Genomic DNA, 15517 nt, shown 5'->3' on the forward strand with positions numbered 1-15517 from the left:
ATAACTGAAATGAAGAATACGTTAGATGGAATCAACAGCAGATTAGATGAAGCAGAGAATCAAATCACCAATTTGGAAGACAAAGTAGCAGAAAACACCCAATCAGAACAGTGTAAAAAAAAAAAAATGAGGATAGTTTAAAGGACCTCTGGGACAACATCAAGTGTAACAACATTCACATCATAGGGCTATCAAAAGAAGAGAGAGAGCAAGGGATTGAAAACCTATTTGAAGAAATAATGACAGAAAACTTCCCTAACCTGGTGAAGGAAATAGACATACAAGTCCAGGAAATGCAGAGAGTCCCAAACAAGATGAACCCTAAAAGGCCCACACCAAAACACATCATAATTAAAAGGCCAAATATTGAAGACAAAGAGAGAATCTTAAAAGCTGTAAGAGAAAAGCAGTTAGTTACCTATAACGGAGCTCCCATAAGACTGTCAGCTGATTTCTCAAAAGAAACTTCGCAGACCAGAGGGATTGGCACAAAATAGTCAAAGTGATGAAAAGCAAGGACCTACAACCAAGATTACCCTACCCAACAAAGCTATCATTTAGAATCAAAGGAAAGATAAAGAGCTTCCCAGACAAGAAAAAGCTGAAGGAATTCATCACCGCCAAACCAGTGTTACAAGAAACGTTAGAGGGACTTCTTTAAGAAGAAAAAGAAATAAAAAAAATGAATCAGAAAATATCGCAAAGAAAAAAATTATCATTGACAAAGGCAAACACATAATAAAAGCAGTGGATAAGCTAATACTAAAGTTAGTACAAAGGTTAAAAGGCAAAAGTAGGAAGATAATGTGTAATTACAACAGTAAATTAAGGAATACACAAAAGATGTGGTGTATATATACAATGGACTATTACTCAGCCATAAAAAAAAAGAAATCTTACTATTTATGACAACATGGATGGACCTAGAAGGTATTATGCTAGGTCAGACAGAGAAAGACAGATACCATATGATTTCACTTACATGCGGAATCTAAAAAACAAAATAAACAAACAAAATAGAAACAGACTCATGGATACAAAGAACAAACTAATGGTTGCCAGAAGGGAGGGGATTGGGGAGTTGCATGAAAAAGGGGAAGGGATTAAGAAGTAAAACTGGCAGTTAAAAATAGTCACAGGGATGTAAAAGCACAGTTTAGGGAATAAAATCAATAATATTGTAATAACTATGTATGGTGCCAGGTGGGTACTAGACTTAACGGGGGATCACTCTGTAAGTTATACAAATGTCTAACCACGACGCTGTGCACCTGAAACTAATATAATATTGAATATCAACTGTAACCAAAAAAAATGTTTAAAGATTAAAAAAAAAAAGAAAGTTGAAGCCACTGCCTATACCTCCCCCTAAGAGGAGAACAACAACAACAAAAGAGTAAGACCAGCATAGGAGATGACGCTGGGTGTGTAGGTTAGACACTGGTTGTGAGGGGCTTACGTGCAGCGCTACAGAGTTTAGTTTCTAAGCAAATACAGATTGGGCTTCTCTGGGCTAAGCCACAGGTACAAAGATGGATGTGATATTGGCCCTGTCATTAAAGGTTCACTTTGGAGTGTGTGATGTTGAGGGTTAACTTTTAGAGAGCTCTAAAACCTCCTCTTAAACTCCTCACCCTGAGGGTAGAGCTGTCTCCAGAGGAGGCAGGGAGGTGTGAGGAGAATCACAAAAGAGGCCCTGGTTTCCCAGCCCAGCTCAGCGCCTCCCCGACTTGGTGTTAGACTGCAGGGGGTTACACTGGAGAGGGAGCCCTCCAGGTTACCTGAGCGTCATAGTGCAATTCCCCGGAATAGCTCAAGGACCTGAAAAGGTGACAGTTTGTACAGAACTCCTTTCAACAGCTTTTCCAGGCCTCTCCAGCACCTGCAGGCATGCAATTGGAATTGGAGTGTCCAGGGAACAAAAGCCCCCAGGGGGGTCAGGTGACTTTCCTGCCTCCCTCTAGGTTTCCCTCTGCCTACATCACCCTCCACCCATACTTCTCTGCCTTTCATCTCCTGCAGGACACACGGCTCATTACCTCCTGCTTCCCCTGCCCTCTACCCTCATCGCCCTCAGACTATCTCCCTATCCCGAGGGCTCCATCTTCTAACCTGCCCCTGCCCCACATTCTCCTCTGGGAGCTCTCTCTCTGATTCTCCGTCTGAGTCTCCCCAGACCTGTTTCTTAGCACCATCTTCCACCAGAATTCCCTCCATTGAACCTATTTTGCTTTTGCCTTCCTGCATGTACACCTATGTCTGCACGCTTGGGGAACGTCCCATCGCCCTCTTTGCACAGGGAGATGTTGCTGTCTCTTCCTTCCTCTTGCTAACCACCCTCCTCCCTCCCCCACTCCCCTGTGCCCCCACCTTCTGGTGCACAGGATGGGTCTCTGAGCTTGTAGTGCCACTGAGGACAGAAGACAGTGACAGACTATGAAAGAAGCATCCTGAGGGAAAAGCCAGTCCTGATTCTCCGTCTTATTTCTGAAAAAGAGTTTGTTGGATGCTTTTCAACTAAAAGCAGATGATTAATTCAGCCCTGACCTTGTTCTGTCTTGGAACAACAGATAAATTAGTTTACTTGAAAAGAAATCTTTTCATGTGTATTTCCATGTCACCTGTGGTTTTCCCTGCCTTGCACCCATAGCCCTGCCAGCTGGTAGAAAGAAGGTCAGCAAGGCTGCTGATAAAAGGAGTATAAAGAGGGCTTGTTCCATGGGAAGGGGGCAGTGGTCTACTCTGCTGGCAACATGCTGCGCTTCCTGCTCTTCGCCACCCTGGTCCTTTATGGTAAGTGGGTCATGTGGCCTGAGTTCTAGTGAGGGGGTTTGAGCAGGAGGGCCAGAAAGCTATCCCCAAGCCTGGGCCTGCTCTTCAGCCCAGGGTGGGTGGGTGGGACACTGCCTGTGAGTCTTCACTCTCCTGAGGCCTGTGAAGGAAAGGTCAGGGTCCCTCTCCATGTAAGCCCCTCATAAAGCAGAGAGAAGCCTCTTCCAGGGGCCTGGGATTCCCTACCACCCCCACTGAGAAGAAGACATCCTCAGCAGGTGCCTGGATGGGAGGTGCCCTGCTGTCCCTGCCCCCTAGAGAATCCTGCCAAAGCTGTGTTGTGTTTGGGGGTGGAGGTTAGGGAGAAGGGGGGTCCCCTCAGGCCAAGGGATGAGCCTGAGAGAGGCTGAGCTCACAAGGAGCCTCTGAGGCCCTAGCCTGGTGATTTGAAATAGGTCCTTCATAGCACGCCAGAGTTCGGGGGACACCCAGGGAAAGCAGAAGGCACTCAGACTCCCCTGCTTTCCAAAGGAGCTCAGAGAACTCACCACTGGGCCCCTCACTTGCTAGGGAGGAAATGTGAAAGTGCGGGCAAAGCACAGCTGCTCCCCCCCACCCCAACCCTCCCCCTCAGCTGACCCCATGCTTACTCATCACTCACTTCTCTTCTACCCCGAAAAGGACACAGCACCCAGGACTTTCCAGAAACCAATCCCCGGGTAGTTGGAGGGACTGAGGCCCAGAGGAATGCCTGGCCCTCTCAGGTGGGTGTTTCTTCACAGCCCCAGACTTCCAAGAAAATAAGAGTTGCCTGGGCGCTGATACACAGTATTACATGTGTTTGTGTATATCCTTACGCACAGGAAGCTCTCCAACGGCCTGGATTCTAGATTTTAAAGATGAATGGGACTGGGCTTAGGTGGTTTTTCTAAATGCAGAAGACTTGGAGGAGGGAACTGAAACGTCAACCACACTGACTCTCTCCAGTGCCCACATTTACACGCCCAGCAAGACCACTGGTGCCACACTAACAAGACTGTGTGTCAGACCCACACCTCAGACTCGACATACCTACACACACACACACACACACACACACACACACACACACACACACAGTGTGTGTGTCACGCATTCAAGCGCACTCCCACCCCCAAGTAGGATGTGTTGCTTACTTGGCTATTTAAAGAGTTTCCACTTTCGTAACAGGACAGCTAGGCTCTGATTTAAGCAATTCTAACTGTAAAACTAGCAAGTTAACTGGTGAATTGCCACACTTTGAGAGGAATCCTTGCAATGAAAATTCAATTCAATTTACAAAAGTCTGAGCCCCAGCTTTCGGGAGTGGAGCTACTGTGTAATATGAAGCGCTGAAGAAGCAGCTATGAACTGATAACAATGAACATTCCTGTGGTGTTTCTGAAATATTCACTGAAGTGGGTGAACGGGGTATATATATCTTTGAAAACAATGAAGAGAAAGCTCTGAGACCTAAGCTTGTGGGCGACATTTCCTTGGCGACATTTCCTTCCCAAGAGGAAACGGAGGTCGATGGACCTGGGTTCTTGGCTCTTTGCAGCAGCCAGGAGCAGGGATGCCAAGTACACTGTGTGTGTGTGCCTTTACCTGCCCCCAGCCCGCATCCAGGGACACAGGGAGTATCACCCAGAAAGGGGGCACCCTTTCCTGCTGATCCCAGAGCATCTACACACCCCTTCTCATCACCACTGCAGGTGCCACCAACCAATCAATAGCTACTGACAGGTCAAACAAAATCTAGTTGCCATCTCTAGCCCAGAAAGTTGGAGAATGTTTTGAAAGATGGCAGGAATTTAAGGGGGCAGCCTGCAGTTTGGGGCAAAGACTTTTAAGAAGCACCACCTATGCTTCTTTTCTTCCCTCCCCATCTAGATTTCCCTCCAGTACCTGTCCAGAGGTAACTGGTATCACACCTGTGGAGGGACCCTCATCAGACAGAACTGGGTGATGACAGCTGCCCACTGCGTGGACAGGTGAGAAAAACAAAGACCAGCTTTTCTGAGCCCCCGGAACAGTCTGGCCCTTCTGGAGGAATACGTATCTCTGACCACTCAGGGCAAGACTTTACATGGGTGTTCGGGAACCTGTGGGGAGGTAGCAGAATATAATGAAGGGCACAGATTTTGGCATCAGGCAAACTCAGGTTCAAATCTTGTCCCACCGTCTTCTAGCTTTGCGACCTTAGACGACTCACTTAGCTTCTCTAAGTCTTCATTCTCTTATCTCTAAAGGGGGGTAATAATACCTACTTTGTAGAGTTATCGTGAGGGTTAAGTAAGTACACAGTTAAGTGCCTAGTCAATGCCTGGCCAGTAACAATGTTTTCATATTTGTCTTGAGCAATGATTCTCACTGGCGCACGTATCAGAATCACTCAGGAGGCACAGATCGCTGTTTCTGATGTGGTAGGTCCAGGCTGAGGCCAGATAGTCTGCATTTCTAGCAAGTTTCCAGGTTATGCTGCTGCTGCTGGTCCACAGACCAGGCTTTAAGAACTTCTTGTCTAGAAGTTTATACTTCCCTCAAAACCTCTCTGTGAGCGGAGAGCCATTCATCATTTCATTGATGCTCACCGCACCTCCCCCAGGTTATGAAATATTCAGCCTATGAGGTGTTTAGCTTAATAAACTGAGGAAATGAAGTTGGTGGTAGGTTTGTCACTCCCACAAGTTAGTAAATTAGGAAATGAGAGAGCTTGTTACTTCATCATCCAGGTCTTTCATCCTTCCCCTGCCTTGACCAGGTAAGATGGGTTCCTGTCCTAAAGACACAAGATGGCTTCCCAACTTTTCTCTCAGAGAAGAGGTGAGCCCCCTGAATCACTCAGGGCTTCCTTCTCTCATACCAGCCAAATGACCTTCCGTGTGGTGGTTGGAGACCACAACCTGAGCCAGAACGACGGCACTGAGCAGTACGTGAACGTGCAGAGGATCGTCGTGCATCCATACTGGAACAGCAATAACGTGGCTGCCGGGTAAGGGCGAGGAGGGGCTGGCCTTGGGCTGGGAGGTGGAGGGCTCACTAGCAAGCAGCGGGGTCTTGGCTTCCTTCACATTCATCCAGTAGGACTTTGAGAATTTAGGTTTTGGAGAGCTTGAGAATTTTCAAAGTCTTTGGTATGTATGTATTTGATGTAGGCTGGTTTGTATGAGTGGGTCACCTGAAGCTCCTTCTCTACAGAGTTTAATGTTTCCATTTTTATTGTTACTTATTATTCATTTTATGGAATAGACTCCATCAGCAAAAGAAAGGTTCTTAAAATGAATCTTACATGAGAAAATTCCTGCAAGATCGAGCTGTACACTTTTGCAAAGGAAGTAGTTAAAATGGTGGTCAATTCTATAGAATGTGGGAGTCCAAGTCATTGGGATATTTCTACAGAGCTTTCAGAACCACACAGAATTTTACATCTGTTTTCCTGGAGAACTCTGCTCTGCTACCATCATCGCCCCACTCTGCTCCTTCCCGATTCCCCACTCATACCTGAAAGATGTAAGCTCCATTCCCCTGGGTTGCAGGGATCAGAGCTAGACTACAACCCCAAGACCTCACCAGCAGGTGCTGTGTGGAATATATAAAGTCCTAACAATCCAAATGTATAATGCCTCAAGTCTGAGACTTAGCAAGTCAGCCGCTTCCTTCTCCAAAATCCTCGATTTCCAAATCTATGGGGACACAAAAACTCAGTGAGGGCCTGTGCATATACTGACCTGAAGAAAGGCCTGCGCCCGCGAGTGAGTAGTCTCCTTTCCTCCCGTAGCTATGACATCGCCCTGCTGCGCCTGGCCCAGAGTGTGACCCTCAACCGCTACGTCCAGCTGGGTGTTCTGCCCCGGGAGGGAACGATCCTGGCTAACAACAGCCCCTGCTACATCACAGGCTGGGGCAGGACCAGAAGTAAGTCACCTACATGGGCACCATCTACCACATAGACCTGGATTCGCTGAGCTTCTGGGGTCCCAGGTGTTCATAGCCAGGGACCAGACACCAAAGGAACCGGAGATAAAAATAACTGAGTCATAAAATCAAGCTAAGAGCAGGCCACGGAATCATCCAATTAGAGATTCGTGGACTCTTATAACTGAAAAAACTTACCTCAGAGAGCATATGCACCAGCCTCTCATTTTATGCATGAGGAAACTGAGGCCCAAGGAAATGAAAGACCTTATACAAGGTCACATGACACATAATTAGTAACTGCTTAGGTGAGGCCAGAACCCAGGTATCGTGGCTCCCACTTTGGTGGCCATTACACCTCGTGCTACCTCCATAGTCAGTCACTGGGCTGTGGGTTGGAGTGAATGAACCAGGGGTAGCTGTCGGTCCAGAAAAGTCAAGGCAGAGAAGGTCATCATGCAAATGTCATTCAGATAACATGGAAAGGTGGGAGAGGCTATGAGCGGAGGTAGTCAAGAAGGGCAGAGATGCCAGGCCTGAAGGGAAGTTTGTCAGCCACCGGGCTGTACCTGAGGCCTGGAGAGGGGCAAGGCCTTACCAGGAGCCAATATAGTGGGAAAACCTGGCGCTGACATACGTCTAATCCAGTTCTGCTCTCAGTTTACTCAATGTTATTGTGATTCAATATCCTATCTATCACATGAGAGAATTGTTGTAAGGGTCCAAGGAAACAATTCATGTGCAAAGGCTTTGAAAAGTCCAAAAGCAAGACAAAGGAAATCAGCACCAAGCTCTTAAGAGGTGGAAACAAGGGTGCACAGTCCCAGTTCTGCTCCATGGGGTTTACAGTGTAAGCAGGAAGCAGGACAGGCAGATAAGTTATCAACAAACAAGACCATTCTTGTTACTTAGCTAAGGTGTCCATGAGTTAAAAAAAAACACACAAAAAGCAGGAGTAGGATCAGTGGTTTGGAGCCTGGAATGATGATCAAGGATGACTCTGTAGGAAGGAGCCTACACATGCCATATAAAGAGACACAAGAGGAGTACCTGTGACGTGCGATGGGCAGAGAGAAGGAGCTGGCCCTGAATTCAGCTTTCATCAGATCTTGGGAAGGTTTGGGAGGGTGTGGAAGGTGTTTTCCCTCGAGAGCTTCTGGGGCTGATCTCCAATGGTGTGTGTCCTGTTCAGCCAATGGGCAGCTGGCCCAGACCCTGCAGCAGGCTTACCTGCCCACCGTGTCCTACGCCACCTGCTCCAGCACCTCCTACTGGGGCTCCACTGTGAAGAACACCATGGTGTGTGCGGGAGGCGATGGAGTCCGCTCAGGGTGTCAGGTGAGCACACACAGGAACTGTGAGGAGTCCCACCCCCGTCCCTCCGCTCTCTGCCTACCGCCCCCCACCTTTTCCTCATACCCTGTTCCACACCTACTTACACCCACATGTACAGACTCAACTTTCCACTCCGGCGTCTGAATGAGAATGATTCTGGGCTAGTAACTCTATTTTCACAGGATCTCAAAGTTGAAAGGAACCTTAAAACGCATCTTATATGTGTGTGTGTTTAAGAATTTATTCGTGACCTAGATTTTTTATGGCTGTAGTGGGGCTGGGCCTGGATTGGTGGTTGTTATTTTGTGTAAGGTAGCTCCCCTCCATCAACCCAATTTTTTTTGTAGCTCCTCCACCATCACCCTTTTATCCCAATAATAGTTACAGCAGTACGTACAGGTGAATATAGTAGAGAAAGTGCACAAAACAGGTTTGTGATAGTATATATATATATATATGTATGTATATATGTGTGTGTGTGTGTGTGTATATACACACATATATAATATAATAAATATACATAATAGAATCTTCTTCTATTTAGACAAGATCAATCAGCAGTACACCATTTTACAGGTTTCTTAATGCATAGTTTCACAAATGTTCTTAAGTATCTAAATGCCAGGTACTGTACTAAGAGCAAAGGATACAAATGTGAATCAAACAGTGTCTAGGGGAGGAATGGAGAGCGCAGACATGTGATAGACACCGTAATACTATGTGGTTAAGTGTTATAATATAGATACCCATAGGGTGATATGGGCGTACGAAAGATGGGTGCTTACCTCTACTTGTTGGGATCAGAAAAGACTTGCCTTCCCAGAGAAAGTACAATCTGTAGTGAGTCCTGAAGGTTAAATAGGAGAAAGGGGAAAACATATTCAGAGAGAAGGAACAGCATGAAGAAAGACATGGGCCAAGAACCTAGCACACACAGAGAATTATAGGGTGTTCCCTACAGCTAGCTAGAGCAGAGGTCAACCCACAAGCCTCCAAATCGAGCGCCGGCTAGCTGCTTTTTTTTTCCCACCTATGAACTAAGAATGGTTTTTACATTTTTAAATGGTTGGGGAAAATAACAGAACAATATGTCATAACATATTAAAAATATAAAATTTCAGTGTTCATAAAAAGCATGTAATTGGAACACAGCCATAGTTGATCATTACGTATTATTTTTGGCTGCTTTCGCAGAGATGAGTAGTTGTAAGAGAGACTGTATGTCCTGCAAAGTGTAAGACGTTTACTATTTGACCCTTTACAGAAAACCTTTGCTGACCCGTTGGCTAGAACATAAACTATTACCACACTAGGGAATGCCAGGAGGTGACACCAGGGGCAAGTAGAAAGAGAAAAGATCAGTGAGTTGGGAGAACTGTAATAATATAAATACCTGAGTGCTTCAGGAATAGGTGGAGGACAAAGAACCCAGAAAGATCTAAGAGGGATTACAGGCAAGAGAAAAATGTAGTAATAAGGGTTTTACAAAATCTCAGGAAGTACTGATAGGTCATCACATAGTAAACAGCGCAGCCAGGAGCCAGGGCAGATAAAGTGACTACTCTGGCAGTGGGTGAGTCACTGGGAACTCTGGCAAGAGCAGTTTCAGTGGAGTAGTGAGGGAAGAAGCTTGATAGAGGATGGAGGAATGAAGAGGCAATAAAAAACAGCAAGGAACACAGAATACTCTTCCGAGAATCTTGGATGAAAGAGAGGAACAACAGCAAAGTCTCATAGCTTTAAGAGTCAAGGAGGGAGAGGATCTTTTAAGAGGGAGGAAAATTGAATGTGTGAAATAGGCAGAGAAAAGGATCCCATAGAGTCAAAGACAGGGAATAATGGAAGGCACCAGATCCCAGAGGAGACAAAAAAGAAGGAACCAAGAGTACAGGTGGAGCCGGCTTTGAACAGGAAGAGCGAATGTGCATGAACATGAAAGAATGTGCGTGCTGGGTACTTGGAAGTTGGCAGGTGTTTTGCATTATTGCTTCTATTTACTCATGAGTTAGAAGTCAGATTAGAGGCTGAAAATGAAGAGGCAAGGGTCGTATGGGTCTGCATTAATTAAAGCGAATGGGAAAACGATTGGCTTCCAAAATGTTACTGTTAGGCTGAGTTTAGAGACCACGCAGTAACCACGTGGGCATCTGATTCACGCCATTTCATTCAAAGACCCATTTGTAGGGAATGGATTAATCCAGGACTGGGTTTCCCCGCATTAATGGGCAAAAGGACAGGATTGCAGATCAAATACGAGGTCCAAGCCAGGTGGAAGAAGAAGAGAAGCCAGCAGAAGGCTGATAGGCTGGCTGAAACAGAATCAAAAGATTTTTTTGTGTGAGCATTTAGAACTATGGAAGGAAGCTGACCGACTCATCTCAGTTTTCCCAGGGCTTTCCCAGTGTAAAACTTAAGATTTCTGTATCCTGGGTTCTCTACATGCAAGTAGGAGCCCCCCCCCCAAAAAAAAAAAAAGACACTAATGCATAAGGCAACCTCCTCCGGTCCTCGCCAGCCAGCTTCACCGATAGTCACTTAATGTTTAACCTTTCTGAGTTAATTCACTTCCCTCTGCTCACTCTCAGCACCTTGAATACTGAAAACTGGAGTACTTTTCTTCTGCCTGCCACTCCAAATTGATAATTCTCTGAGACAATTGTGTCTCTGAATCCCTTCCCACTGGAGTTTCCCAAATAGTGTGTCTTCTGGGTTTTCAGACTTCTGGGTCCCCAACCTTTTTCCTCAGAGTCGATTCACTGAGCCCTTCTCACCTCAATCCACCCACGCCTACTGAGCTCTTTTCCAGCTCTTCCTTCCGTCCTGAAATCCTCAGCCAGGCCCTCTAACTCTCCAGAGCCATAGTTTCTTTTTAGGTCAATTAGCATAAGACAATAGTATTACATACAATTCAGTAATCTTGCTGTCCTCTAGCCCAGAAATGCTCTCAGATCCCTATTAGAATTTGGGTGGAAGAGACTTAGGTTGTTTGTTTTGAGTACAATAATCTAAAGAAAACATCTTTTCCTAAGCTGTAGTTGGGGTGGGGTACAGCTAGTTCCTTTTTAAAAGAATTACCCCCAATTTGAACTTTTAGTCTCTTTCCCTAGTTCTTTTTTTTGTTGTTGTTTCAATTCTTATCGAAGCTATAGGCATGAAATTGCTTAAGGTGGCAAATAAAACTATGAAGCCTAATGATGGAAAAGAACAGTCATTGTGTCCCGTCTACCTCTTGAGTTCTCCCCAGAAGGGACCACTTTCAACTCTTTTCAGCTGATGTTTTTGAAGTCTGCCTCCATACTTCTCTAAAATATATATAGTTATATTGCTACTTAACTTTTCCGTTCAGGCGTTATGGGAGATTTGGGTCTCTCTTCCTTTTATACATACATACTCACCCCCTACGCGTGTACTTCCCTAACACCAGCTCAACCTTCCAAAATAATTTTGATTAGTGTAACATTTAGTGTTTATTGTGATCATGTAAAATGCGATTCGCAACCAAACCATGTATTCTGGGATTCATTTCCATTTCCTGCATAACTTTGTTTTCCCTGGAAAATACTAATTGTCTTTTTTATTTGCATAATATATACTCATCATGAGGGATACCTACTAGGTTGTTTTTTTTCATTCTGGGAACTCCAGAGCTTTGTTTCTGAAAATGTTTATTGGTTGATGATCTCCTCCCCTCCATTTTAATTTTTCTTTCTAGAATTTCTTATTCATATATTTACCTCCTAACTTGGTCCTCTTATCATTTTCTCTATATTTTGTTCTACTTTATCCTCCAGCCCTTCCAATCTTTCATTTCTATTATCATATTCATAACTTCCAAAGGCTCTTTTTATTTTCTGAATGTTCTGTTTACTAGCATAGCTTGCTGTTCTTGTACCATGGATGCAATATTAATCATAGTCTTATTGTTTTCTTCTCCCTGCATAATCTTGGTTGCCTTCATTTTTTTTATTGTTTATTTGTCTGTTTTGATCTTCATTTTTATATTAGAGGCTTTCTTCAAATGTTTGGTAATCCTTGACCATCTCCTCTTATTTCAGAGTGGGGTGGTATTAGGTTGGTGCAAAAGTAATTGTGGTTTAAAAGGTTAAAAAGAATTGCAAAAACCGCAATTACTTTTATAACAACCTAATAAAAAGCTGATAGGTAGCTCTGAGCCTTAGGTGGGGTTCATCTATAGTGAACTGATTTGTCAGGTGATCTGGCTGGGCCATTTCATTGGGGGACGCCCAATGTCAACCTCTTTAGGTCTTCCCTCTTACGCTGGTCAGTGAAATATCGTCCAGTTTTATGTCTGGAATTATAGAACTGGCATTGTGGGAACTGGGTAAGAAGAGTGTCAAGGTCATATTCTATAAACCCAGGTTCCTTTGATTCTAAGCCTGAGCACGTAAACCCATTTCATTACCTTCTCTCCACTTCAGCCCAGTTTTGTTTAATATGTGTTCACTACCTGCCCTGTGTCTAAATGCTAAGTCTAATTAGATCAATTGGTCTAAATGCTGGGAATAAAGAAATCATTAGAACACCCTTTTCTCCCATCCCACCTTCAGTTTAAGTGAGTAAAAGCTATTAAGCTTAAGATGTTCAAAGTTCTCTGCTAGCATGTGGAAAGGAAAAATATCAGCAAGACCTACTTCCTGTCTCAAGCTCATAGATATGTGTAGGAGGTAGAAACAAATTATGAAACCAAAATACAAGGCAGAACATGACATAAATACTGCAAAAGAAAAGAAGAAGTACTGTGCTTGTTGAGAAAGAAAGAAGAGATTCATCTTGATGGTGGAGATATAAAGAAAGTGGTGATTTGCATTAGCTTTGAAACTGTACAGGATTTCACAAACAGAGATGGGGGCCTGGTATAAGCAAAAGTAAAGGCCCAAAGGTCAAAATATCTGGAATTTTAGGACTCTGCTTTTCCTCCCTGCAGGGTGATTCTGGGGGCCCCCTCAACTGCTTGGTGAATGGCCAGTATGCTGTCCATGGAGTGACCAGCTTTGTGTCCAGCCAGGGTTGTAATGTCCCCAGGAAGCCCACGGTCTTCACCCGGGTATCTGCTTACATCACTTGGATAAATAATGTGAGTCCTCTCAAATGATGGGTTGAAATAGAGTCACCGGGAGACCCATGCGCTGGCTGGGTGGGGGAGCAAAAGTTGGGCAGGGGAAGCCATCCTCTTCCTCACCACACTCATATGTTTTCCTCCTTTCCTTTCCCTCAATAATGCTGCCATCATGAGTTCCCCTTCACATACCCACAAAGCAGGCTTCACCGTAGTGTTTACTGCTTAGGGTAAGATGGTGGTAACAACAGATCTGAACCAGGCACCTGTCAGTGCTGTCAGAAGCCAGAGCCAAGGGGAAAACAGCTTCCGAGGCCTGCACGCTCCTGGGCAAGGGAAGAGGCACTAGCATTCTCTCCTACCAGCTCTTTCCAAGGGCATTATGAGAATTTTCTCTACCCTTTGGAAAGAGGTTTTGTAAACAATGAGGGTTAGGCGAGACTCTACATACACTGACCTAGTGGGAGAGCCTCTCAGGCAGTCATCCCACCTACACCCTCCAGCCTTCACACTTTCTGGAGTCTTGTGGCAAGAACGCTGACTCGCAACTGTTTCACAGTCTGTCCTTGCCACTGAGTCCTGGGTCTATGCCTATAACATTGAACTGTCCTGACACAGCTGAGACCTACTTCCTGCCCCCCAACCCTCTGAACTACCCATATTGCCCAGTACAGGGCCATACTCAACTTGGAGCCCTGAGGAAAAAAGAAAGGCGATGGGAAGAAGTAATTGACTGTGGCTATAACTGGTTTTTCCTTCAGGTCATTGCCAACAACTGAACATTTTCCTGAGTACAACGGCCATCCCAAGATGCTTATTCAATCCACAACAGGACTTGAGGCCATCAAGGAAAAAAACATTCTAGGAGACTATTGAGCCAGATACAGAAAAGCAAATAAAACTGCTTCTATATTGTCTACCTGTGTCTTTTTATTTGTAATTGAGCCCTCTAGAAGAAGTGCAGTTATTGGACCCAAGTTGGATTTAATCACATTTCTGGGCTGGTTCTTCCATTTGCTGCCACCTCTATTAGTTCACAAACTAAGCCAAGTGGTAGTGATTTTATATTATCCTTTTTGGATTATTTTAGGATCTATCTACCCATTAATCTGCCATTTGCCCCTTCTCCTATGCATTATTTGCTACATTTAAAGGCACAGAGTGCTTTTAAATATTCCTGAGTGACTAAATGTGCCCTGACTCTCTCAGGTACACTGTGGGCTCCTCCATCTTTTGTTTCCCCCTTAAATGCCTAGAACAGGGGCTCACCCCAAGGTTCTGGGTGATGGCAACTTCATACTAGGATACACTAGAGATAGGAGTATAGGATTAGGTGGTAGACCAGATGCCAGCAGACCAAGAAAGTGACAAATTAGAAAGGAGACTGGGAAGGACAGAATAGAAAAAAGGAGAAAAGAAGCTATTAAATAAAGAAAAGAAAGGATTAAGGGGAAGAAGCAGAACAAAAAGGGAGAGTAGACAACAATATGGGGCCTCAAAATAAGTATGAGCCAGCACTTCAAGGCTGGAGCTAAAATAGCCAACCGGATCCAGGGTTCTCTAAACCACAGAGAACTGGGAAGCTGATAATTTGCCCTATCCTGGCCAGGGCTCAGTTTGTTAAAGTGGCCTATGATAAAGTGAAGAGAGCAGGTTAAGAGGATGAGAAGCAGTTTTCCAGAGCAGTCACTGAGGACCGGATAAGAGGGACCAGGCAGGTATTACAGCAGGAGCAACTGGCTAAGACTGGTCCTGGAATTTGTAGGCTGCTATGTCAGCAGAGGCCTCTAGAACAGTGTATATACTATAAGAGGCTGGGCTAGAGTCAGGATGCCTATATTCCCAATCTCAATTCTACAACTGAGGAATGGGTACCCTTGGGCAAGTCACCAGCCTTTTCTGTGACTCAGTTTCCCTATCCAGGTAACTTCTAAAGATTGTTTCTGCTCTAATGCTACATGATTTGGTAACCATCGATTTTGGTTCCCAAGAGATTGGTACTGAAGAGAGTTTCTTATTTCTTAGGAGGCAATGTTTAGGCTGCATCGCTGAGGATGCTGTGAATTCCTGAGCGTGACACAGGTCACTCCTGCTAGTGACACACTTGTGATCACTATCTTCTCTCTGTTGTCCCCACAGTACCACCATTCTTGGGGCTTCTCCCCATCCAACATCAAGTCCTTCCATTTTCTTCACTCTGCCCCTTCTAACCATCCCCACAGCTAACATTCAAATAAACCCTATTGACCTATGACCTGAAAATGTTGTATCTTTCTCTGTAAATTAATTAACATATATAACATAACATTATAATCATCTGATTACCAACCTTTCTCCACCTCCAGACATTCAGCATCTGAGGACAGGAATCACATTTTTTTAATTTGTCCTTGGCTT

The 15517-nt window shown here is 44.8% G+C and overlaps 1 protein-coding gene across 1 annotated transcript; it reads left to right on the forward strand.

Moving 5' to 3' along the window:
• Positions 1 to 2667: 2667 nt before the first annotated feature.
• CELA1 (chymotrypsin like elastase 1) lies at positions 2668 to 14037 on the forward strand. Its single transcript, XM_019724543.2, has 8 exons — positions 2668 to 2793; positions 3454 to 3536; positions 4684 to 4784; positions 5660 to 5785; positions 6572 to 6708; positions 7901 to 8046; positions 12989 to 13138; positions 13882 to 14037. The coding sequence occupies exons 1-8, from the start codon at positions 2754 to 2756 to the stop codon at positions 13897 to 13899; spliced, it is 801 nt and encodes a 266-aa protein (XP_019580102.1). The 5' UTR covers positions 2668 to 2753; the 3' UTR covers positions 13900 to 14037.
• The last annotated feature ends 1480 nt before the right edge of the window (positions 14038 to 15517 follow it).

This window comes from Rhinolophus sinicus, linkage group LG02 (assembly GCF_036562045.2).
Source record: "Rhinolophus sinicus isolate RSC01 linkage group LG02, ASM3656204v1, whole genome shotgun sequence".
In the NCBI taxonomy this organism is placed as follows: Eukaryota; Metazoa; Chordata; class Mammalia; order Chiroptera; family Rhinolophidae; genus Rhinolophus; species Rhinolophus sinicus.

What these genes read in the sequence shown, in the direction of transcription:
- CELA1 (XM_019724543.2), top strand. Translation starts at nt 2,754, where the DNA reads ATGCTGCGCTTCCTGCTCTTCGCCACCCTGGTCCTTTATG. An exon ending in CGCCACCCTGGTCCTTTATG is followed by an intron (nt 2,794 to 3,453) that starts GTAAGTGGGTCA and finishes TACCCCGAAAAG; the next exon opens with GACACAGCACCCAGGACTTT. An exon ending in AGGCTGGGGCAGGACCAGAA is followed by an intron (nt 6,709 to 7,900) that starts GTAAGTCACCTA and finishes TGTCCTGTTCAG; the next exon opens with CCAATGGGCAGCTGGCCCAG.